General features: G+C 37.8%; 2 protein-coding genes across 2 annotated transcripts in view; both read right to left on the reverse strand.

Moving 5' to 3' along the window:
- psmb6 (proteasome 20S subunit beta 6) overlaps positions 1–5397 on the reverse strand; it is a 12373-nt gene extending 6976 nt beyond the window's left edge. Inside the window, exons 1-3 of the mRNA XM_039747220.1 lie at positions 5261–5397; positions 1975–2042; positions 1–93 (exon numbers count right to left, since the gene is read on the reverse strand). The exon at positions 1–93 is cut by the window's left edge and continues 39 nt beyond it. Of these exons, the coding sequence (XP_039603154.1) occupies positions 1–93; positions 1975–2042; positions 5261–5356 (257 nt within the window). The 5' untranslated portion in view covers positions 5357–5397. The remainder of the gene's footprint in view (positions 94–1974; positions 2043–5260) is intronic.
- Positions 5398–13029: 7632 nt separating this feature from the next.
- On the reverse strand, positions 13030–24751 carry si:ch211-284e13.9 (uncharacterized protein LOC566600 homolog). Its single transcript, XM_039747221.1, has 3 exons — positions 24653–24751; positions 19202–19254; positions 13030–13729 (listed from the first exon to the last, which is right to left on the reverse strand). Exons 2-3 carry the CDS (start codon positions 19226–19228, stop codon positions 13322–13324), a joined length of 435 nt encoding a protein of 144 aa, XP_039603155.1. The 5' UTR covers positions 19229–19254; positions 24653–24751; the 3' UTR covers positions 13030–13321.
- Between the last annotated feature and the right edge of the window lie 645 nt (positions 24752–25396).

Below are 25396 nucleotides of genomic sequence, written 5' to 3' on the forward strand. Positions count from 1 at the left end.
GCCTGTGTATCAGCAGCTGAACCAGAACGGCAGCAGTAGATATAATCATGAATCTTGGTAAGCTTGTCTGTCACCCTGTTAGCTATATAGGCCCTGTAGAACAAAAATGAGGACAATGAAAATTTAATCTTAAGAGTTCTTTGCAAAAATAAAATAAAAATAAAATGACAGAAAATAAGGATTAAGATGAATTGATGTGCTTTGACTCAAGAAATATTTTGTACATTTTTGGAAAGGTAAATTTTCCATACATGACAGAATGAGCACACTAGTAAGTCATAGAGTAAACTGGAATCTAATTTAGAAAGTTGCTGGAGCAAAAATCCTTAGCTACTGTAATTCTCTAAAGACTGACACCAAGGACCTTAAGCCTAAACAGCAAAACGGCCAATGTTAACACTTAAAAGGTATATATGTAAACACATGCATACAATTTGAAGAGTTACTTAAAAGTTAATTTAATGCAGGCAATTGTATTATTCACATCCTCCTAAGCCAGGGGTGGCAAACTCCAGTCCTGGTGTACCGCAGTGGCTGCAGGTTTTCATTCTAACACTTTTCTTAATCAGTGACCAGTTTTCACTGCTAATTAACTTTTTCCCTTTCATTTTAATAGCCCCGTTTTTAAGGATTCAGTGCTATGAATTATTTTCTTCATCAAATGACAGCCAAATAGAAATTAAAATGTGAAACAAGTCAACAGTTGACCAGCTAAAATTGGGGCTTCAAACTCCAACTAATTTCACTCCAACCAGTTTCTTAATGAGAAGCCAATTCTTGCTGTTAATTAAACTCATTATTTAATTCTATGGCTTGTTGCTGCTCTCATTTTGACACGGCAGACATTTCCATAACTGTCGATTTTCTGTTTTTTTCTTAAAACATTGTCAAAATGTTTTGGGGACCTGAGAGATCAACCTTACTGAGACCTTCAGCTTTCTTTATTTTCAGGTATTGTGTGATGGGTACTGGTGTGCTGGTCATGTGGCACCTTGTTTTGTCTCTCTCATTGTTTGGCAGCTAATTAAAGAAAAACAAACAACTAAGGGGCCTGAATCAAATTAACTAAAATTAAGGCAAAAGAATTATACTTCTTAAGGAATAATTAGCAGCAAAAACTAATGAAAAAAATGGTTAGAATGAAAACCTGCAGCCACTGCGGCACTCTAGGACTGGAGATTGCCACCCCTGTCCTAAGCTATAGAGTGCATCTTCTGCACCTTCCAAGCCGGACTTTCAAATTCAAAGCACTTAATTTGAATTTAAAAAAAATCTGACTGCACTTTTGCTTTTAATACTGCTAATCTCAGTAACTTCCTGAAACATCTACAGAATTGTGGTAGACTGCGATAAAAATACTAATTTGGACATCATCTTACCTTTCTAGCTACCTCCTTGCAAACTGTTGAGCCTCCTGATACGCAGCCAACATTTCTGGTTGACTGAATTTGTCAGAAGATTAATAATAATTCTTTGCATTTATATAGTGCTTTTACACCCCATTGCTCCAGGTTGCAAAACTGTATAGGATTATTAGGTTTCCCTCCTTTATTTTGTTTGCAATTTCTCATTACTGTACAGTTTAACAGTATCTAACTAGACTTTAATTCTGTTACAATCCTGTTGTGGTTTTAGATGAACCTCTCCTTGTTACATAATACCACGTTAAAAAAATATCTATTAGTATATGAGCCATTGCCTCTCTACATAAAGTGTTATAATCTCCTTTGCTCAGCTTCTGTAAAAATCATTACCCTCTGTATTTCAAGATTCAAGGTTTCTCCCTGAATTTGCTAATGTAGAAGCCATAGGGACAAAACCTTACACTTTACTACTAGACATGCACTCATTTCTTTATCAAGATGGTAGAAAGTGAAAAGCACTTAACCTGACATGGAACTTAGTTTTACAAATGATAGAAACGGTAACATGGTACAAAGCACAAATGCAACTTATTCTCAAACTATATCTTACCCAGTGGTGGTCCGAGAGTCTGCACCAATTACAACACCCCCATCAAATTCAACTGCCATGATTGTAGTCTGGAAAAAAAAGACAAAGTTGTTACAGCATTAAAACTACTGTACTATCACTGACATAGACAATAAAATGTTTGTTTGAAATACAAGTTTTGATACTCTATCTGAAATTAAGAGTGTGTAATTTCAAAGCATTTATAATCACAATTTTAAAAAGTATGAGTTATTGTTTAGTGCTGCCACCACCTTACACAAAAGTGTGGAATGTACCACAACATCCCATGTGAGCTTGTTTAACTTCTGTCAGGGAAATCTTTATTGAAAAGTCTTACAATTGGGCAAAATTTAAGATGTGCCGTAACAGTAATATATTATTAATAATTCTGCATTCAGCTACATTGTTAAAATGTATACGGCCTTACATGAAACATAAAATTTCAAATACTCTAAAGGAGTGATAAATACATATTACCACCAATCGAGCTGTACTTTCAGGTAAGTACTTATGTAAAAAAACAAACGAAAAAAAACTATAAAATTCTTTCAATCTGTCATGTAAAGATTTATATTTAACAAACATGTCCTAAGAAGCTGAAACTGCACACCCTAGTATTTGTAAAGTATGCTGTACAGTGAAAAGCAAGCTGTTGGCAAATAATTAACGCTACACAAGACACCAGCACAAAGTAGCTCAAAGCATACGAAAAAGCAACAAGAGGTTTTTCATTACAACGTGCATCCTGATTATTTTTGCTAGAAAATAACCACTGTTGCCTTTTCTTATATGGCAGTATTTCTAACATTGCACATAACAATTATGCCAAAAATATGTTGGGTCAAGGCGCTGCTGCATTACATTTAGGGGTTCATTATAAAGTTCCCATGTTTGCAAAAGTCCTCTTTCTTGTACTTTGTCATTATGTGTTTTTTGATTACTGGTGTGAGATAAACCAAAAGTAGTACACCAGAGGATGGAATTGACTAAATATTGTTTAAAAGTACAAAACAATTTATGCGTGACAGTGGGTGTGTGCATGAGTGGGCCTGGTGATGGACTGGCACTCTGTGCTGCCAGGATAGGCTCCAGCCTACAGCAACCCTGTAGTTAATAATTATCTGTGACAATTTTGTTTGGGTTGGCTCTACAGCTTACCCCATGTATATGTGGGAACATGGTGTGTCTGTGGTCACATTGGCAAAATTTTGACCTTGATCAGTCAGTTTATCTTGATGGTTTGTAAGAGTAAACATGGCTGCTCCACACCCTGTTGGCACTAAAGAAGAGCAGCGAGTGGTAATATGCTTTTCATAGGCTAAAGTATACCAGAGGCAGAAATCCTCATTGGTTCATCAGAATCATATGGACTTGGTCGTTGTGGTTATCATTACTGGACACGGATAGGAGTCCAGTGCCTTCTTCATGTTTAAAATCTGTCCGCCCGCGTTCAACTACTCCATCCATTTGTAAACACTCTGCTGGGGTAAAAAAAAATTCTTTAAATTGTGCAGAAAGCTTTCTATGGATTTTAGCCTCTGGTAGCTTATAAAAAGTGGACAAAATCATTGCAAAATTGCCAACAATTATTGACTTACTCTTGTATAATGTAATAAGTTGTAAATACCCTCTTAACTATGAAATCTGAACCAGATACTACTGTTTAGTTAAGTACATATCTGTTATTGTACACACTAAAACCAACAATTACACAATACTCCAAAGCCGGCATATATGATTTGTTAAACTCGTTTTGATATTTTTCATAAATTCAAGGATAAGAGCAAAGAAAGCAACATTATTAAACTAAAAACACTACATTAGTGGTGAAGCTTTCAGAATTTAGTAGGATCAAGTGCAGATTAACACTACTTAAATCACTGTAACGAACCGCACATTTTACAAAAGAGCAGGCAGAAGTTTTTAATAGTAGACCTGCAACTACAACCGACTTCCCCTACCATCTACTTCGTTAGGGTAGACTGGAAACTAAACTATTATATTAACTCAGCAGTACTGTCTCTAGAACATTCTTTACAGACTGAAAAACCGAGTCCTTGAAAATCACAGTTAATGCAGATTCGCTATCAAACCTATTTAATTTAAAGCTAGTTCAAGCTTTTTAGTCATTCTGGTGTGTTTTCAGACTTTAGTGTGCATGTGTATACATTTATCTATGTATTTATTTAAAGAACTTCTGTAAAAAAAAATAAAAAATCAAAAAATTCCCCTGGGGGCATATCTATCTATGCATTCACTTAAATGTAATTATAGTCCTATCATTCTAGTATGGAAAACTATAAAAGACACAAAGATATATAAACTATATAGACATCAAAACATGTTGTGGATAAAACATCAAATATTTAATTCGACCAATTGATGAAAACATACAAGTGAACAACTGTACACAGGAAACTAACTGGTTACTTGTAGCTTACTGGCAAATGGCAACTGGCTATACGAAAAAGAACTAAATAAATAACTAGAGAATGCAGCATTCAAGTGTAAAAGACACAATTATAGGTTCTGGATCTTGACAAGCGTGTGAAATTACAGAGAATCTGCATATTCGATTTGCAGCAAAAATTACTTTTAAATAAGAAATTCGCTGGAACAAAAACCTCTAACCGCTGTGTACTTCAGGAATTGTAAGACTTGCTCTTTTTTTCTAAATATCAGGTGTTGCCATCAGGATGTAGATTTAGGTTTCAAAGGATAAAACGCAGCAGATGTACGAACTCTTATTCCTATATCTACAAGCATTTTAAGTTCTGTTACTTGAATGGATGCTGCTGAATTCTTATTTTGTATACAGTTAAAAATAATTATTTTTCTCTGTACTAATCTTGAGCGTGCGCATTTGTGATGACACTGGTTTCAGTTGTGTCTTTGCTTATTTTCTTGTACCTGTTTAACAATGTGTTATATGCCGTACTTTATATGTACGGCCGGGCTAATAATGTCTAACATAACCAACCACACTACTTTACAAGAAAATTACAAGAGCTAAGCGAACTTGTTAACAAGACCACGAACACATTAACATCACAGCTACAAGCGACGGATATCAGGCATGAACAGAAAGAGCATCTCTAGAAAATAAATATTTTCGTACAGCTTCCTTTTAATATGTGGAATCCTGGTAAGCCCTCACCTCCACATTACAATATATGAATATGCCAAATCATGGTATGGCGGTAATGCGGCCATCCTATCTTCTACTCCTTACACACGTTCACTAACGCCAACACAGCTGATCCCCCGCGACCCTCAACTTTCTTACCCCAGTGCTGACTTCCTCCCGAAGCCATTCGGGGAACATATTGCTACCGTAAGAGAGCTGAGGAGCTCCTCGCGAGCCTGTCAACAAAGCCGCCATTTCCGTCGTTCTAGCAACTTCCTGTGAGGATGACGGGATGGCTCGTTGCGTACTTCCTATCACGTGCGTAAGTCGGTGCTGCTCCGCCTCTTTCTCCTCCAACCTAGACGAACTGTTGGCGTGAAAAGGTTTGGTTATAACTGGAATAATTGTGGTATTTTATTTCAAAATGAATAAAACAATTTAGCTGCTGGTTCAATCAGAATATTTTGTTTTTTACACAGTTACTCAATCCAGAAGGTAATTTTTACCTTACACAGACTTATTTTCAGTTACCTATTGTTAGAAATTCTATCCTTCAAACTGTAATCACGCTTTTTAAATGCATATGCATTGTTACACCCATCAGAAATTTTAATAGGGATTTTTGTTAAAGAAGTCCTTGATCGTCTCGTAATAATAACAAAAATAAGTGCCGCTATTTATCAAGCGCCTCAGAATTAGAAAACTATCCTAACTGGTTCAACAGCCCCAGAGGGACGCAAATATGGCCCTACTATTAGGAGTAGGAGTAAAAGCATTTCCTCAGTTTTCCTAATTTAGGAAGCTACTCCCAACTTCACTATGACTTAGGAGAGCTCGTGAACTGACCTAACTCCCCAGGAGCTACCAGAAGATGGCGTTCAGGCAGAGATCGGCACGCACACCGCAGTAAAGGTGGAATCTTCTTCTTGTTTCGGCTGCTCCCGTTAGGGGTTGCCACAGCGGATTAATGTTTTGGAAAAAATATCAGTTTGACAGAGATGATGTTAATGATTTGAAATCACGTGGTGTAACTGTAACACGTTGTACCATACAATTTTGTTACATGCATGTCCAGATAAATAAAGGTGTCCATAAATGCTCAATGATAGAAAAGCCTAGCCAGCACCCCAGTATTTATTTCAGAATCTGATTGTAATCCTGGGGAAAAAAGATAATCTAATATACTCATGTTTATTTTATTTATTTATTTTTGCTGGCTCTGGAATTGATATTAGAAATGGCGTCCTGATAAGTGTTGATTTGTTCTGCCTGCAGCTGCTTCAAAATTGAATGAGTCTGATGAATGTGAGTCAAGGCAAGACTTCATTCTGAATACATATCGTTTGAAACTCACTTTAAAGCTTCTTGGCTTGCTAGTAGGATCTGCTTGCAAATGAAGACATAAAAGATAATGAAATGAGAGACTGAGACCTAAAACTTAATAGGCCTCCAAAAGATTTACAAAGAATATATCTTTGTTTTATAATTATAAAAGAGCAGTTACATACAATACGTAGCACAACATTTTATATCCATTCATTGTCAAGACAATGGTAGCAAATGGCAACACAGTGCAATTTAAGTACATGATCTATGAATCATTATCTTAAACTGTACAAATACACTTACACTCTATATTCTATTATGACTTATAATGTAAACTTTGTGAGATGGGCCGCTGGAACTGTAGAGGATAGAGAGGTGTATCACTCAAGCATTTTGACTTCACAGAAATATTTCTTTTATCAGTATGCTGCTGCCTCAATATGTGAATTTCCCCTTGGGATTAATAAAGTATCTATCTATCTATCTATCTATCTATCTATCTATCTATCTATCTATCTATCTATCTATCTATCTATCTATCTATTTAATTGTAGGAAAAAACAACAAGTATTGGAGGATATATATATTTTTTTTACCATTTGCCATCAGATATTACAACATATTATGTAAGTGTTTTGTATGGTTTTTAATTTAACATTTTCAAATCCTCTCAATCCAGTTGTTAGGTATAATGCCTATGTTTTATTAATTAGGTGAACTTTTATAATACCATGGAGAAATTCAGATGCATACAGAAGCAGAAAAAAAAAACAAGGATACAGATCCACAGGACAGATAATACAACCAGTCAATTATGAAAACACTGTTTATATGTGTGAATGCATTGTGTGCTGAATGACAGCCAGCAGCCAAACCACATGAACTTCAGAACAGGTCATCCACCTGAAGCGACAGTAAGTATGTTTGGGCCTGGCCAGTACTTGGATGGGAGACCAACCAGGAAAACGCTTGGGTTGCTGCTGGAAGAGATGTTGGTGAGGCCAGCAGGAGGCGCTTACTTACCCTGTGGTCAAAATGTGGACCCCAATGCAGCAACATGACACTGTGCTCTAAAAATGGCACTGACTGTCAGATAACACATAAAACTGAGGTCCTGACTCTCTGTGCTCATTAAAGATCCCTGGGCATCCTTTGTAATGAGTAGGGAGTATGCCGATGTCCTGGCTAAACTGCACACCATGGCCAGATCATTCAGTCCCCCTAGTCATCCCCTGTCTCAGACTGGCTAATTATCATTCACCCATTCACCACCTAACAACTAATGTGTGCTGGGTGTACAGGTGCAAAAATGGCTGCTGTGCATCTTCCAGGTGGATGATGCTCATTGTGATGGTTGAAGTGGCTTCCCACGCATTGTGTAAAGGACTTTGAGTAGCAAGAAAAACTCTATATAAATGTAAAGAATTATTATTATTATTATAATTATGAATAGGCATAGGCTTGTACCCAAGTGGGATTTACTTTTGTGCAGCACTAGATATTTCTGTCAAGTGCTGATAATGGCAGACTGTTTAAGCATAACTTAGGTTACTTTGTTATTCTCTTTGTTGCCACAGTTATTTCAGACATCGATAAAGACCAGCAATATAGAATGCTTAATTCAAAATGTGTAGTAACAAAGAAAGACTATCAGGTGAAAGGTACAGACATGTATAATTATAAATATTTCTTGCGTCATATCAAAAGTAGTCATCATTATCATCTTTGAAAGTGCAGTTAAAGTTTTAGCTCAAATTAATTTGATAGTAATGTAACTTTAATGACTGAATTCTTAGTCAATGATTCTGAGCTTAGCTTGATTAAAGATCATCAGCTGGCAGAAATAGTGCATGAGTGAACAGTTGCTAGTGTGCTCATCTATGCTGTGGTCTGCTGAGGGACAAGCAGTGGCTCAGGGCGATGCCAGCTATCTAAGTAAACTGGTAATGAAGATGGGGAATAACAATGGGATTACTAGAGACAGTGATAGAAAAAGAGGTGACGTCAAAATTAGAGGCCACCATGACATATGCTGCTCACCATCACTCTGACACATTGTTCTGGAACACCTTCAGCCACTGGCTAAGTGGGCTAAGACAAGCTACTAGGGTTACCATCAGACTGCTTCCTCCAGACATGTTCATCTTCATTCTATCTACTGTAGTTAACACAGACAGATTGTAATGAGAGAAATATTGTTTAGGGAAAACATACATACATACTGAACATAATGTGTGAATAGCTGGGCATTTTCCACCTGCATATTGGTTTGCATCTTGCTTTTACAGCTTTGTACATTGACTTTGTGCATGTTATATTCTAGGTGTGGATTTTCTCTTCCTACCTGCCTGCATGCTATATTAGGCAGCTAGTTACAAGCTAGAGCAACAATGGCCAACTACTGCAAGAATAACTCTCAGTTAAAACTGAGTGTTTATTTGGGTAACATGAGCTTTCCCTTGGCTCTACTGGGCAATACATGCAGAACATATATTACTGTACACAGTATGAAACACTCACCTTGAGAGCTCCAACTATATGATAAAAAGTCTTCACTAGCAACGCAATGATAAAAAGAAGTCATCCTTCACCAAAATGTTAGGCTGTGGACCACAACAGACCATTATTGTTGATTTGAGCAGTGACATTCAGACTGGCCAACTCTAAATATTTCTGACTTTCCACTACTATACCCAATGAACTTTCCAATGGCTATTCAGCCCTGGTTTGCCTTTTACAAGGGATTTATCCTATAAACGCAATGAGGTTTCAAATAAAACAAAACCAGAGGAGATTTAGTACAGTTCTACAACACTGAGATTGAAAATTTATATCAAGAATTAAATGAGGATTCATTTTATTACAGCATGTTGTAGTTTTGGTTGTTCTTTTTTAAGCATATTCAGCTTATCAAGCTAATACAAGGCCATTTTCATGCATAGTTTACCGATCTCCATCACACTTTATTGTAATGGTATGATCTGATGTCTTGCTACTTGCATTGGCCAGCAAGCTTTGAATCATTCCTTAAGAATGAATGCATTGTAAGTGACTAACACATGATTTGTGTAAAATGATTGTGTTCCCGAATGGAGTAAATGTCAGCTATGATTTTAACTTGGAGTGTGTTGGAAAAGCTTTATTTCAATTAAAATACTGTTTTCCTTCTATTAATTTGTTGGGATGTCTCCCTGTAGATTCTTTTGCACTGTCCGACCTGGTTGAAAGGAAACTAGTTGGTAATGGTCCTGTTGTTGTTATTTTTATGTTAATTGTGTGTACTTGGGCCTATCTGCAATATGTGCAGGCACCACCAGGGGCACTGTAACCTGACCGCATAAGGACATTTTTAAGTCGAGTTCTGACCACTTAAGTGATTCCAAGCTAGTGAACTGTAAGGTGTTTTATAAATGGCCATGATGTTGAACTAGTAATAGAAAGTCTGAGAATGACGAGCAATGCATCACTGTTAAAAAGAAACAGAAGTTGGAGTCATGGTTGTACAGAGCTGGAGTCATGGAGTCAGAAGCAATTATTGATTTACTAAAGTTAGAGTTGGTAAAATGTATTCAACTCTGACTAAATGTAAATTGTAATATGTTAAAATTTCCAATTTCACATAAGCAAATTCAATAAAATTATTTTTTCTTCTATTGTTTTGGTAAAACTGTAACCGCTTTTTTAACACTGTAAGTATTATTTGATAAATAATAAAAAAAAAGTCACATCGCTACAGTATTTTAAACCCAGACTTTAACTGGTTAGGTTGTTAAAAGGTAGCCTTTTGATTCATGATTGCAGTGGTGAAATGTCTTGTATCATTTATGTTGTGTGCTTTCAATCAACACAGTGTATTAGTCTAATTACCAATAGGGGAGTCACAGTTGGTGGTACTATAAATCAAGAATTTGGAGTTAGAATCACAGTCAAAGGTGATGGTTTTGTGTGCTGATTCCACAGCACTGGAAGAACTTGTGTGATTTGGTGGGGTAAGCAGACAATCTGCCATGGCAGTTAGCTATGGATCCTATCTGCTGTGAGAGAAGTTTGTTAAGAGTACTGTGCAGTCTATTTAAATTTCCTACAATTATTGCTTCATTTTGAACAAAACGTCTTTTATTTATCAAAGCTCCAGTGTCGTAGTCTTCATGTGCAGTTCAAGAGATAATGCAGATGTAGCACCACAATTGCAGAAATTTTATACTAAAAATGAAGAACAAACAGGCAGTTTAAAAGCATATCTCATAAAGTACCATTGAAAGCCCCCGCTTTTCTGTACTGGTCACTACAGCTGAGTGAACAGGAAGCATGCACATGAAACTTATTTATCTTATTGTGGAACCTGCTGGTTACTTTTATTTAGCCTGCTACCTTACTGTTTTTGGACTCTTATTTAGTTCTTAGCTAGGATTCTTTCTCTGTGCAATCTTTATTTGTTTTTCATCTTTCCATGTTGTCTTTCGATGGAGATTCCAAGACATGTTGTCAACTTGATTTCTGAAAACCCTTACAACTAATTTACAAACCACTCAGTGTGACTCAACAGCAACACATCCTGCTTACTAGGCAAATCTGTTCAAGTTGGAACAAAAAGATCAGTGTACAAGGTACATCTATAGGTGGTCTCCACTGATATTACTTTAATTTGAGGAAAGAGGGTTGAAAACAGAATTTAACTCCAGAAAATTTTATTAGTATGAGGTGGTATTCCTGCCTGTAAGTTAGTTACATGCTAGTAAAATGCCTGAGGGTACAGATTCAGCAATAACCATAGAAAAAAAACAAGAAAATCTCCACCTTTAGCAAAGATGGAAGGAAGGATGGAGGTTAAATTGAGACTGAGCAAAACATGACATTACCATAACAATCTTTTAAAAAAGGATCCAGATGTTTTTGTCAACATGTTTAGGACAAACTTTCTTATTAGCCTTTTGAGTGTAAATGTTACAGTTTCATTTTTCTGTTATTTTAGTATTTTGTAATTTATGTACATCCTTTGTCTGTCATTAGTTTACGTTTTGTCTTATGTTAGAAAGTTTGCTACATCCCTCATCCTAGATCTTGTCATTTAGGGTTCTTTGGTGAATCAGCAGTTACCTGAGAGCCCTGTTTAAGACTCTTACAACCACAGTTGCTTTGCTGTGGTATTGTTATGGTTTTGAAGTTTTGATTCCAAACTAGGTGGGCAGATAATGTAGAATCAGCTTGGTTGTTATAGAGGGACTTGGACAGCATACAAACTCTGGCAGATCTACGGCAGATGTAATTGAATGTAAGTAAATTTAAGACATTAAACATAGAAAGTAGAAATGTTAAATTTAAATACACAATGGGAGGTCTGAAACTTAAAAGAACCCCTAAGGAAAAAAACTTGAAAGTCATACTGGGCTCTTCATGATCTTCAGCAAAACAGTGTACGGAAGCAATCAAGAAGGCTAATAGGATGTAAGGTTATATATGGCGATGTCTGAAGTACAAGTCAAGGGAGGTTATGCTTAAGTTTTTTAAAACACTAGTGAGGTCTCATCTGGAGTACTGTGTACAGTTTTAGTCACCATTTTAGAAAAAAGATATAACAGAGCTAGAGAAAGTCTAGAGATGAATAACTAGGTTGATTCGAGGCATATGAGCTATAAGGGCAGATGAAAGGAGTAGAAACCATTTGGTTTAGGCAACGGATTAAGACGTGACATATTCAAAGTGTTTAAAATTATGTAAGAAATTAGTACAGTAGATGTCAGCTGTCATTTTAAAGTATTCAAAAAGAATGGATGGAAATTGATGGAAACTTAAGGGTAAATTTTGCACAAATGTTTGAAAATCATTCAGAGAACCACAGAACCAAGGAACACGCTACCAGATATTGTGTTGGGGAGCAGAACTTTGGGAGCCCTCAAAATTTGACTTGATGTCATTTTAGAGAAGATAGGCGAATAAGACAGATGAGGTTGTTTGGTTTGCTCTTGTGAAACGTCTTCTAATGCTGCAGTAAAACATGAATGCTAGTCCTTCAGAGATGTCCAGTCTCATATACACTCACACATTACCAGTTAGCCTAACCTGTATGACTTTATAACATGACAGAAAATCTGGAGTAAGTAGAAAAACAAAAACTGCAGACGTGTGGGGAATATGCAGACTGCACAGGGATGGTGATGGGGCCAGGACTTGGAACCATTCTTCTAGAATTATAAGGCAGCATGGCTACACACAATACCTATTTATTGTTTTGTAATAATTACATCTAAATATTGTAGTGAAAAGTCAAGCAAAATGACACCTTTTATTGGCTAACTAAAAAGATTATAATATGCAAGCTTTCGAGGCAACTCAGGCCCCTTCTTCAGGCAAGACATAATCATTCATAATGGCTAACACGGTACAACACCCTAGTATCTAAATATTATCAAACTGATCTCACCAATACCAGAGTTTCAGTATTTTTATTTACTTCTCTTACTTGGAATTACAATTTTATGATAGAGTATATGCAGTATTGTCGATTGTGAAACATTTATAATTCATCCATCCATCCATTATCCAACCCGCTATATCCTAACTACAGGGTCATGGGGGTCTGTTGGAGCCAATCCCAGCCAGCACAGGCCGCAAGGCAGGAAACAAACCCTAGGCAGGGTGCCAGCCCACCACAGACATTTATAAAACAATAAATACAGTTTTTGATTTGCAGAATTTTACCATGGAATCAATAAAAACTATGTTTTTAAAAGTCACTATATCAATTATTTGGTGGATAATCACTGCTAATGCACTTCATTAATATACTCAGGTGTTTGTGATCTGTTGAGTGTGATGTTGGAGAATTTCACAGCTTCTTTCAGGTTCATGGACTTCTTTGTTCTTCTTGTTCTCAAGGCGTGTCATTTGCCAGTATCACAGCAGGTCTAGAGCCTGTAAACTAGAGTTGTTATCCACAATGGAGCAGCTTTTGCAGTAGCCTTTACTTAGGCACTTGTAACAAAAATCATTGTGGCACTGCCCACAGGAAGTCATCTTGCAGCCTTTGTTGTTGTGTGTCACAAGAGCATAGCAAAATGGACATGCTCTGAAGTAGGGGCATCCTCTTACTGGACTGCTGGGCTCCTCAATAACAGCCATGGACAAAAGAGCTGCCCTGATTGCACAACTCTTGTTCCCGCAGTTGTCATTGTTGGCAGTCTTCCATTTTCTTTGGCAGTCCCAGCAGAAGTAGATGGAACGATAAAGAGTTGAACATTTTGCACAGGCAGTACGCAGACTCTGACCAGTTCCTCGGCTGTTGGGAAATCTGCAGTTTGGGCACTGGAATGTGGATATATATAAGAAAAGAGGTTGAAAACAGCAAGAAACATTACAAAAGCAGCAATGCATTTAACACTAAGCACCAATCAAGGAATGGGAGCAGCAAAAGTTCTGAAGCTCAAAGTGTCAAACAGTGTCCTCCAAAACTGAGTGTAAACTAGAAGATCACTAGCTGGGAGGCCAGTAGAACTCTCAAGGAACTGCAGTCCTCCACTACTGGAATGTGAGAAGATGTGCTTCACAAATCTTGGCTGCAAGAGAGATGTTGTTGCAAATGCAATAATATTAACAATAGTCAAGCAGAATGATTGAATGAGACCCTAAGAGCATGTGGTGGAAAAATCTATTATCAGAAGAGACTAAAATTACATTTCACAAATTCAATTTAAAATCATTTGTTTGGTGCAAATACTGCATCCATGGAATATTATTTGTGCCAAAATAATAATACACTGAAATGCAATGTTGTACATCATTTTCATGTCATATTTAAAAAATAACTCACTCACATAATTCATTGTTTTTCAATGCAGCATACAAGGGAGAGCATTGCATTTCTTTCCATGACGATGTGTTAATTGTGCCAAAATTAAATTAAATGACCAATCAGCCTCAAGAGGTGGGACTAGGGGTGTCAGCAGTTGGAGTAAGAGGCATTCCAATCAGAGTTGTATGTTCTCAATAAGTGTCGTGAGATGCATGATGTAAAATGAGTCAACATTAAAATAAGCACTGAGACAGCTGAGACATGGAGGCATCACGCAGAATGACTAGTTTGGACCCTTAGAGAAATGGACTATTCACATGGCTGCAATAAAGGATGTTTCCAGAAAATGTGCAGCCAATCACATAGCTGGCTCCTCCCATCAACAAGCTGCTCCCATCAGCTGTTGGCCAAATTATTATCTCTTACCCTGTACTATATTATTTACAAAAAGACAAGCTCTTAATAAATTGAGACTACTGACACCACTAGTAGATGGGCCAGTGGTGGAACTTCTGCTGGCTTCATGTGCTGCTGCAGTGTCCTGATTGTCCCACTGCTGCTCCAGAGCATCCACAGCTCTGAATATCATTGAAAAGTTCATTTATTTCAGTAATTCACTTCAAAAAGTGAAACTCATATATTATACAGATTTGTTACACATAGAGTGATATATTTCAACCATTTATTTATTTTAATTTTACTGATTGTGACTTATAGTTAATGAAAACCCAAAATTTAGTATCTCAGAAAATGAGAATATTGTGAAAAAGTTCAATATTGTAGACTCATGGTGTCCCACTCCACTCAGCTAATTAATCCAAAATGCCTGCCAAGGTGTCCTAAACCTTTAAATGGTCTCTCAGTCCGGTTCAGTAGGCCACACAATCATGGGGAAGACTACTGACTTGATAGTTGTCCAGAAGACAGTCATTGACACACTCCACAAGGAGGGTAAACCAGAAAAGGTCGTTGCTAAAGAAGCTGGCTGTTGACAGAGTGCTGTATCCAAACATATTAATGGAAATTTGAGGAAGGAAAAATGTGGCAGAAAAAGGTGCACAACCAACAGGGATAACCACAGCCTTGAGAAGATTGTGAAGCACAGCTCATTGAAGAATCTGGGGGAGATTCACAAGGAGTGGGCTGCAGCTGGAGTCAGTGCTTCAAAAGCCGCCACAAACAGACGTTTCCGGGACATGGGCTACAACGGTCACATTCCTTGTGTCAAGCCACTCCTGGATCAGAGACAATGTCAGAAGCGTATTACCTGGGCTAAGGAGAAACCAGACTGGACTGTTGCTCAGTGGTCCAAAGTCCTCTTTTCAGATGAAAGTAAATTTTGCATGTCATCTGGAAATTAAGATCCCAGAGTCTGGAGGAAGAGTGGAGAGGCACAGACTCCTAGTTGTTTGAGGTCCAGTGTAAAGTTTCCACAGTCAGTGATGATTTCGGGAGCCATGTCATCTGTTGGTGTTGGTCCACTGTGTTTCATCAAGTCCAAAGTCAGCGCAGCTGTCTACCAGGAACTTTAAGAGCACTTCATGCTTACCTCTGCTGACAAGCATTATGGAGATGCTGATTTCATTTACCAGCAGGACTTGACACCTGCCCACACTGCCAAAAGTACTAATACCTGGTTTAATGACCATGGTATCACTGTGCTTGGTTGGCCAACAAACTAACAAGACCTGAACTCTATGGGGTATTGTCAAGAGAAAGATGAGAGACACCAGACCCAACAATGCAGACGAGCTGAAGGCTGATGTCGAAGCATCCTGGGCTTCCATAACACCTCAGCAGTGCCACAGGCTGATCACCTCCATGCCACTCCGCATTGATGCAGTAATTCATGCAAAAGGAGCCCTGACCAAGTGTTGAGTGTGTACATGGACATACTTTTCAGTAGGCCAACATTTCTGTATTAAAAATCATTTTTTATTGGTCTTATGTAATAATATAATTTTCTGAGAATTTTGAGTTTTCATTATCTTTAAGCCATATTCAGCAAAATGAAAATAAATAAACGCTTGAAATATATTATTCTGTGGGTTATGAATCAATATAATATATGACTTTCATTTTTTGAATTGAATTACTAAAATAAATTAACTTTCAATGATATTCAAATTTATTGAGATGCACCTGTTTATAATATCTGGTTATCACAAGGAGCGAGAATGAAAAAAGATCTGAAAAACCTGAGCTTGATATCACTTCAGTGCTGACTAATCGGTGTCTATCTGTATATTCTGTGTTTTGATAGTTCAAATAGTTCACTATCCATACCTGGAAAATATAATTGATAATTAACAACAAACATCATTAGACTATTTTACTTAAGAATAAATGTCTTTCAAGAGACCAGAACTACACCTCTCATGTTTTTGTTAAGTCACTTCATTTGTTGGAAAACACGTTTGTAGTGGTGAGTGCACTAGAACACAGTTATCGCTGTACTGCCTTCTTATGGTCACAATCAATGCTCCTTATCTCACCTCTTGACACCAAATGGTTATTTAATTTCATTTAGTTTTAGAATAATAATAAAATAATAATAATGCATTTTTATATAGTGCCATTCCCATGCTCAATGACATATAGTCATTTAAAGAAATGCAATGTCACAAAGTGAAATGTAATCATCTTTCTTTAAGTTCAGGTAACACAACTTAAGTGAGATATGAATTAAAAAATAATGTGGCTTTATTTGCATTTAAAACTGTCCTTACTATTGTGTGTTGAATTGAAAAGGAATGAATCATTTGATTTGATTTCTTCTTAATTATGACACAAGAAATCATGTCCAATGAATGTATTGCGTTGGATTGCATTTAATTCTGTTATGGATAGTCTTCCATAAATACCATGTATCACATGAGGACACCATCTCTGTGTTAACGACACCAATAGTGTAGTAATATGAGCAGGAAGATGACGCAACAGCAAAAATGTGGTCAGAAAGGAGCTGAAAGTCAGAGCTGTGTAGATAATCACAACATGACAACCAAAAGGACAGGGTAAAGACAAAGGTGAAAGTCTGGGATAGAACTGAAGTTGAAACCAAAGCCAGTATGCTAATGCTAGGGCCTACTTGGAAAAAAACAACTACTGTTAAACATTTTAATATTTGGAACATTCACCCAGAAATACCAAACATGCCACATGAAGCCATATTTATAGGGGAAGAACCATTAATGTCACTAATCCTGACTCACACAATGACGAAAATGAGAACATGATGATGTGTGGACAAATTAGTGTCAAATAATTTAAGAAAATGACTAATGACAAACAACATCCATAAAACAGAAGCAAAAATGAAACCTAATGTAAAAAATTAAATACGAGACTAAAAGACTCATATCCAAAGGCAACACAGTTGCATTTTGATTTCATTTAATTAGCTATATTGATTTTACGTTGATAAATAGTTTGGAAGTATTTTACTTTCAATTTGGCCAATACCAAAATGTGCATGTTAAATGGAAGCATTAGGATTCCATATTGTTAGACTGTCAAATGTGCAATGTCCACAGGGTGGTGGGCTGAACGTTTTTTATAGGTACTAGAACAGATTCTTCAGTCTCATCTTATTTGCATAGAACATTCAGAATGATGCAAGACTGCTAAATGACACTACCAAGGCATATGAAAATGGAGCCCATCTGAACAGGACACAAAGGAGCATTCTACAAAAAAACAAGGAGGAGGAGATAGAATTTAAAAGTCAGTTTGCTTTGTTGAATCGTCACCAAAACTGTGAGACATTAGGGGCTGTCATCCAGATTTGAGGTGCTTAAAGGCTTTAAAATGATCCCCAGTTTTAACAAACACAGTGCTCTGGTCTGGGGTAGAAGATGAGGTGGAACAGTTCTTCCTGATCTTTAGGTCTATCAGTGGGCATTTATACTACATCACTTCTGGCATTGGCTTAACCCTCCTATTAATCCTCCTTCTTGGCTGGCTATTGAGTAAACCCTTTTTTCTCCTCTTTCAACTCACCCTTCTCCTTTTGTTTCCCATAAACTAAAATGCTTCAGATTCCACTATGCCCCAATTACCTGTTATGTTCTTCAGATTTGACAGCCTCACGTTGTCGTGGACAAATCTTTGGGCCCTGACCCCAGTTCCTAGGTGGCATTTGCTCACACCTATTTTTTCTTTTTTGTTTACAATAGTAATATTCAGATTGGTGGTTACTCTATCTAATTTTAATTATGGATGCCTTGGAGAATCAGATCACTTGGGGATGTGCTCTCCTCTGCTGGTCTGGTGACATGCCAGGATTTACTTACTGGACACCCTGTACCCCATTCCTCTTTCCTTTTCTGCCTTCATCTGAAGTCAGTGCTCAAGACATATGTTCTTCCTTTTGTGTCTCCCCTCCCAGTACACCCAATGGACACCTTCGCCTCCTCCTTTCCCCACTTTGAGCAATCTAGTTTCTGCTCTATATGTGAGGTGTATTATTTGTCTGGCAAACAGATCTCACTTCAGCTCCATATTTTCAAATTGTTCTTTCAGTCTTGGTGACCCGCATACTCAGTTTTAATACGTTCATTGTTTGTACCCTACCACTGATCTCCGATTCCCTTTGTGTTTGTGTGGTGCTCCTGGCACATTTCTTCACAGCCTCTGGTCCTTTTGTCTCATCTGTTTTATTTGAAATCTCGAGTACTTTTGTGCCTTGAGACATCACAATTTACTTCTTCTAGACTTGCTGTCCATGCTGGAATCTCGATGAAAATTCCCAGGATGTGTCTTTTATGATCTTTTCCTTCTAGAGATGTCTGGGCCATGACTGTTCTGGGCATCTAGTGCCAACATAAGTGTTATAATTAAACTGGCTCATGGCCGGATGGCTACTGGTCGAGAGTGCAGATGTCTCTGTACTCTTCTCTGTTTGCCTTTCTCTTTGCCTCTCTTCTGTTATGGTTGCAATTTCAAATATCTCTACATGATGCTGGACCCACTCTTGCACTTACCTGTTTCTGGATGTTTGACTCATTCATTTCGTATTACTCTGCCAATAAGCACCCTAGAAGAGAAAATAATATGCGAGTGATAAAATGTCTAAAGTTTTGAGAATCCCTCAAAGCTTTATAATGTACATTATTAAAATACAGAAGCATAAATCTATGCATACATCAAAACTGAGCAATGAAGAGCACTGGTTATTAAAGTATTAATGACCACACTTCAGAAAGCCTCTTCACCTTGTCCTGTAGTACTTGTTCCTAAACAGTTCCCTTGCCTGAAGTTTACTTGATTAGGTTGGCCTTTTTTGAAAGTCCCTTTGGATAATATTCTCTGCTAAGCAAATACAGTAAGTGCGAATGTAAAGCCACTGTGATGTAACTGCTGGGTACTCACTGACAGATCACAGGTCAGTTTTATTTTCCTGGACATGGACCCAATGCACAAATTATAAAGGACAAAATAAAATTAAAAGTAACAATTCTAATTTACTTAGTGGCGGAATCTCTCAACTATTCACTCACTGGATTTCCCAAAGACAGACAATTAACTTTCTAGTGCTTCAGCTGTATAGATCTTCACGAATCAGTGCTATTTACATAAAGCACCTTGAAATGGTGTCCACAATACAGGAAAAAAGTGCTGTATAGAAGAAAAAGATACCAGTTCAGTGTCTACCACTGGCTCACTGCGTAACCTCACTGATCCGACCATTGACATCCAAAGCAGTTGTGCTATTGTAAAGTGATTTAAATGTTACTGTCTAGAAGGATTTGAAATCTCTACGACAAGGGTCCCAGGGCAAGTCCTGCCTGTGACTGATTGTACAACTCTGAGTAATGAATTAACAGTTGCAACGTTCAGCATCTTAGTTGATATTAAGAGATGGTGCAGAAGCAAGAGGTGTCATGTTCATGATGAGACAAGTGTCTCAGAGACTTCACTGTGCTTTAAAGTCACTCTCTTACTGGTGTAGCTTTAGAGCCAATCCTAGCAAATTCATGTTAATGTCAAATTCACAGAAATGTGTGCTTAGAGCAGAATGAACATAATGTTAGTTTACATAGCTACAGTGCATAGCGATAGATTCTGTTTTATGCCCTACTGGCTGTATTACCCAGCTTTGATATTTCATAATATTGCAGTGCTGTCAGTCAATTGGATGTATTGGAAGTACTAGGAAACTAAGTACTTTTCATTATATGTTTTTTTTTTCTTTTTAAGCAAAAGCTAATATTATTGGCAGGCAGTATGGTGTAGTGTTAAGGCTATGGCCGTCAAAGATTGAGGATGTGGGATTAAATCCCATCACTGTGTCAACCTGATCAAATCACTTCACCTACCTGCACTACCTTTGAAAAAACAAAAGAAATGTAACCAATTGTATCTTGGAGAAAGGCATCAGTCAAATAATAAGTGATAATAAAAATATTATCGGTCACTGGAGCTGTTTACTCTTAAACATGCCATGCACAATTGCCCCCATGTAAAACATTTCTGCGGTAAACCAATGTCTACTTTTCCTACTGACTTGACTTTTGTTAATGTTCAGTGCAAAACAACAATTTTACAATGAATTGAATGTTTTACTTTTGGGTTTGTTTTCTGTAGTGCTTGAAGTGGAAGACAATAACTGCTGGTACTGTGTCCTCAAGGCTTCTTCGACAAATAAATAAAATGTATTGGCTAATTTTCTGTTTTCTATAATGTCACCAAATGTCACTCAAATTAATCAAAGCATTTTTGAAATTTTGGTTTCTTAGGGATGCCTTTAACAGCTAAATATTAGGTGGAAAATCCTGCAAAATTTCAGCATGAAATACTAAATGTGAAAGAGTGTATTTTTTTGTTGAATGAGTAAGTGAGTGAGTGAACCATGCATTAAGTATATATTAAAAAAATATATATATATATATGTATTGTCACACACATGCAATTGGGAGGTACCAAAGGGCCTGAATAGTAATAGTACCACACCAGACCAGGGGGTGGGAAGCTGCACTGACTTTCTCTCTCAATCCTCTGCAGACCATCCATGGGAAATCTCGCAAGGTCCCAGCGCCTTTAAGGACATCACTTCTGGTAGCCAGGCCTTTGAGGAACTCACTTCCTGTCCCAGCCTTTAAAGCACCCATATTTGTACTATTAAATCAGTTCTGTTTTGGACTCCAACCTGCAAACAACTCAACAAAAATAACCATTTGCAACCAAGGCATAATATACAGGTGGCTGCTCAAAAAAATTAAAGGAACACTTTGAAAACACATTAGATCTCAATGGCAAAAAAGCATGGTGCATATCCATACTGATATGGACTGGGTAATATGTTAGGAATGAAAGGATGCCACATTGTTTGATGGAAATGAAAATTATCAACCTACAGTGGGCTGCATTCAAAGACACCCCGAAAATCAAAGTGAGAAAATGATGCGGCAGGCTGGTCCATTTTGCTGAAATTTCATTGCAGCAACTCCAAATCGTACTCAGTAGTCTGTATGGCCCCCAAGTGCTTACTTGCATGCCTGACAATGTCATGGGGCATGCTCTTAATGACATGACGGATGGCGTCCTGGGGATTTCCTCCCAGATCTGGACCAGGGCATCACTGAGCTCCTGGACAGTCTGAGATGCAACCTGGTGGTGTGTAGGGCTCTGACAGTGCTCATCCTGTTCATCCTTGCCCAAAGGAGCAGATAGCGGTCCTGCGGATGGGTTAAGGAGTTACTCCTAGAGTAACTGCCTGTCTCCTGGAATCTCCTCCATGCCCTTGAGACTGTCCTGGGAGACACAGCAAACTTTCTGGCAATGTCACGTATTGATGTGCCATCCTGGAGAATTTGGACTTCCTGTGCAGCCTCTGTAGGGTGTGGGTATCGCTTCATGCTGCCAGTAGTGACACTGACCATAGCCAAATGCAAAACAAGTGAGAAAACAGTCAGAAAAAAAGAGGGAAAATGTCAGCGTGTTAAACCATTCCTGTTTTGAGGGTCATCTTCTTGTTGTCCCTCTAGTGCACCTGTTGTTAATTTCATTAATGCCAAAGCAGCTGAAGATGATTAATAACCGCCTCTGCTGCTTAATTGACCAGATCATTAGCCCAGAAGTTTCATTGACTTGATGCTATACTTAGATTAAAAAGTTTGTGTGTGTGTATATATATATATATTAACACAACATGTGTTTTGCCATACTTGGGGCTTATCAGGTGTACACAATTTTTCAGATAAGACATAAAACTGAGGTTCTGTGGTCATATAAGATCTCTGGGCATCCTTTGTAAAGAGCATAGTGTACCTTGATGTCCATGCTAAATTGCCCACCACAGTGTAATCATTCTGGACCTCTAATCATCCCCAGTCTCTAATTGGCTGTCTCCTTCACCACCTAACAGCTAATGGGTGGTGAGTGTGCTGGCGCAAAAATGGCTGCCGCCACATCATTAGCAGTGGTTAAAGTGGCTCCCCACTCACCATGTCAAGTTCTTTGAGTAATGAGATTAGTGCCATATAAATGTGAAGAATGATTATTATAACAAGATAACACAGTAAGTTTGGGCTGAATCTGCAATCTTTTCCTTAAATTCTTTCTGACTGCTGCAGAACTTGGAAGTTGTCTTTGAGATAGCACTATTATGTATATGAAAAAGAAAAAAAAAACCACACACACACAAAGAGAGTTAAGTACAAGCAGTTAGAAAACATCCTGCAGGCTAAATTTGTATATACATTATCTAGCAATATAACAAGCTTATTTGGCTTATATTTGTGCTAATAGTGACAGTGACACTGTCACAATACAGTGGTTAAACAAATACTATTTATGTAATGACAGATTGTTCATACCTATGTGTTTAGTTCCCCTCTCCTCTCCTTTCTTTTTCCTTTTGTGGTTATGAGTGGCTGGTAGTTTTTGTCCTCACCCTCTTGTCACCACTTCATTTGCAATGTAGTTTTTGGTGTCAGGGTTGAGTTACACCACACTATCCTAACAGCGGTCTCAACACCTTTCATTGCAACAATTGTACACTTGCAGAAAACAATTCATAAAATTCAGCATTTAACCCCCACTTGAACAACATGTCTACGTACAGAAGTGAGGTGGCAGGACTGGTCAAGGGTATTAGTTCCTGACTGGCAGTTTAAAGCTATTAAAATCTTTTTTTTTTCCCAATGTGGCACCCTCTGCTCATTCTCCTTCTGTCTGCTAAGCAGCTTTGACTATTCAAGACACGGACTGTCAGATTTGTTGAAAATCACCAGAACTGTTCTATTACCTCCAGTTTTTAAGATATAAAGGTTTAAAATGAATACAATGTCTTAAATGTTAAATGACTTGCTCAGGATGAAACAAAAGCACTGATCTTCAAAAAATAAATAAATAAATACATGTTTTACACTCCTCATATATTTTGGGTGCTCTTTATAGATTTGTGGGTGTTGCTTTCAAATCTGGCAATGGAATTTCTCTGTCACATTCAGGTTTTGAGATATGAAGGTTTAAAATGAAAACACAGTAATATTTGTAGTATTAAAATGCATTGCAGTTGTCATTCCAACAGATGGTGCATCACAAATGTTTGTAGTATTAAAATGCAGTGCAGTTGTTACAGTCCATCACGAACATTTGTAGCAATAAAATGCATGGCATTTGTCATTCCCACAGGTGGCGCATCACAAACATTTGTATCAATAAAATGCATTTCAGTTCAGCAGTGCTTTTACAAATCCCATACTAAATTGAAAAATAAAACCAGATAGATATGAACTGGATGGACGCACAGATAAACACAAACGCACAAATAGTTGCCCTTTTATTAATGTGGATAGGATTTCTGTCTGTCCCGCAGTTGCTCTTTGTTGGTTGTATTCAGCGTTAACATTTTCAGTGCAGTTTGTCGTCCTGTTACAATGTCCTTGTTACATGCCATCTGGTACAGGATTTATTAAGGTGAGTTTTTATAGCCGCTTTCACAGATTGGCGTCCTGTCCAGGGTTTGTTCATAGCTTGCATCTCCGAATAGACACCAAAAATTTGACTAAATTGGCTCAGAAATAGCGGATAACCACGAAGATTACAATATAAAGCAGCCAGAAAAAAAAAAGAAATACCAAAAGAAGCAGAGAAATAATGCAACCGTGATGTTTTCAGGAGCTTCAGAATACAGCGAATTCCATCTATGCAAGAAGAAGCACCAAAGCACGGATGAATACAAGTGGGCGCTCCAAGTGCGCTCTGCTACTGCGCCTCCCCATCTAAGAAATCCCACCGAAGATATCTACCTGTTCTCCACTACGAAACGCCGTTTAGGAAAAAATCGCATGTTTTTATTGTGGTTACCTTGAAATGCTGGTGCATGTATCGGTTTGCCAATCTAAAAACAGAACATTTTGTTTCCTAAACACAGCCTCATACTCTTCATCTCCATATTTTCTTAGGTATCTACAGACAAAGCTCCTTACCTGACAGACTGATGTTTACAGTTCAGTTGAGAATAAACCCATCCAAGTTGTTTACCTGTGGCGTATTGACTGTTTGGCGTGTGAAAGTGAAAGTGCAAGTTCTCCTGAGTTCGGGGTTTCCCATTGAAGCAGCAGCCGTGGTTTATATCCTCGTTACCAGCTGCCGCATCTCGTGAAGAATTTGCATGTTTGACGTTTACAAGAAATAAAAGCATTTCTGAGAATTGGTCAAATTTTATTTTATATAGCGCCTATCCTCGACACCTGTTATTCTTGTCTGCCTGGGTTATTTTCTGGGCGCTACTCGGGTTTTACTTCAGTATTCCGCACATATTCTCGTTAACTTAGTGTTAGAGAGAATGGTGTGCCCAGCAGTGCTCTGGTGCTCCGTCCAGGGATGAGTGCCTGGATATTACAACCAGGGCCATCTTAACAGCATCGTTGGCAAAACAGAAACATACATAGGCATCCGAAACATCGTGGGCCCCTGTGCTCCTGGGGTCCCCAGCCCGTGACCTTACTTGAGATGCCCTTTTTACAAGCACCCCAACCCCAAAACCGCAAGTTATTCAATGCAAGGAAGGAAACCCTTTCACCAAAAACACATTTTAATGTGTGTAGCAGTGACGTTTTTAGTATTGAAATTCTGGATTGGTGTTAACTTTAAAATAAAAAAAAAATTTGGTAAAGATTAGCGAAATATGTAAGTTGACGTTGGGCGGCACTGTGGCGCAGTGGGTAGCG

The sequence above is a fragment of the Polypterus senegalus genome, chromosome 3 (genome assembly GCF_016835505.1).
Source record: "Polypterus senegalus isolate Bchr_013 chromosome 3, ASM1683550v1, whole genome shotgun sequence".
NCBI lineage: Eukaryota > Metazoa > Chordata > Cladistia > Polypteriformes > Polypteridae > Polypterus > Polypterus senegalus.

Excerpts from the sequence above, each read along its gene's own strand:
- si:ch211-284e13.9 (XM_039747221.1), bottom strand. The coding sequence starts at position 19,228 with ATGAATGAGTCAAACATCCAGAAACAG. Across the intron at positions 13,730-19,201 it reads AGTCAAACATCCAGAAACAG|TGCCCAAACTGCAGATTTCC; the intron begins GTAAGTGCAAGA and ends TCCACATTCCAG.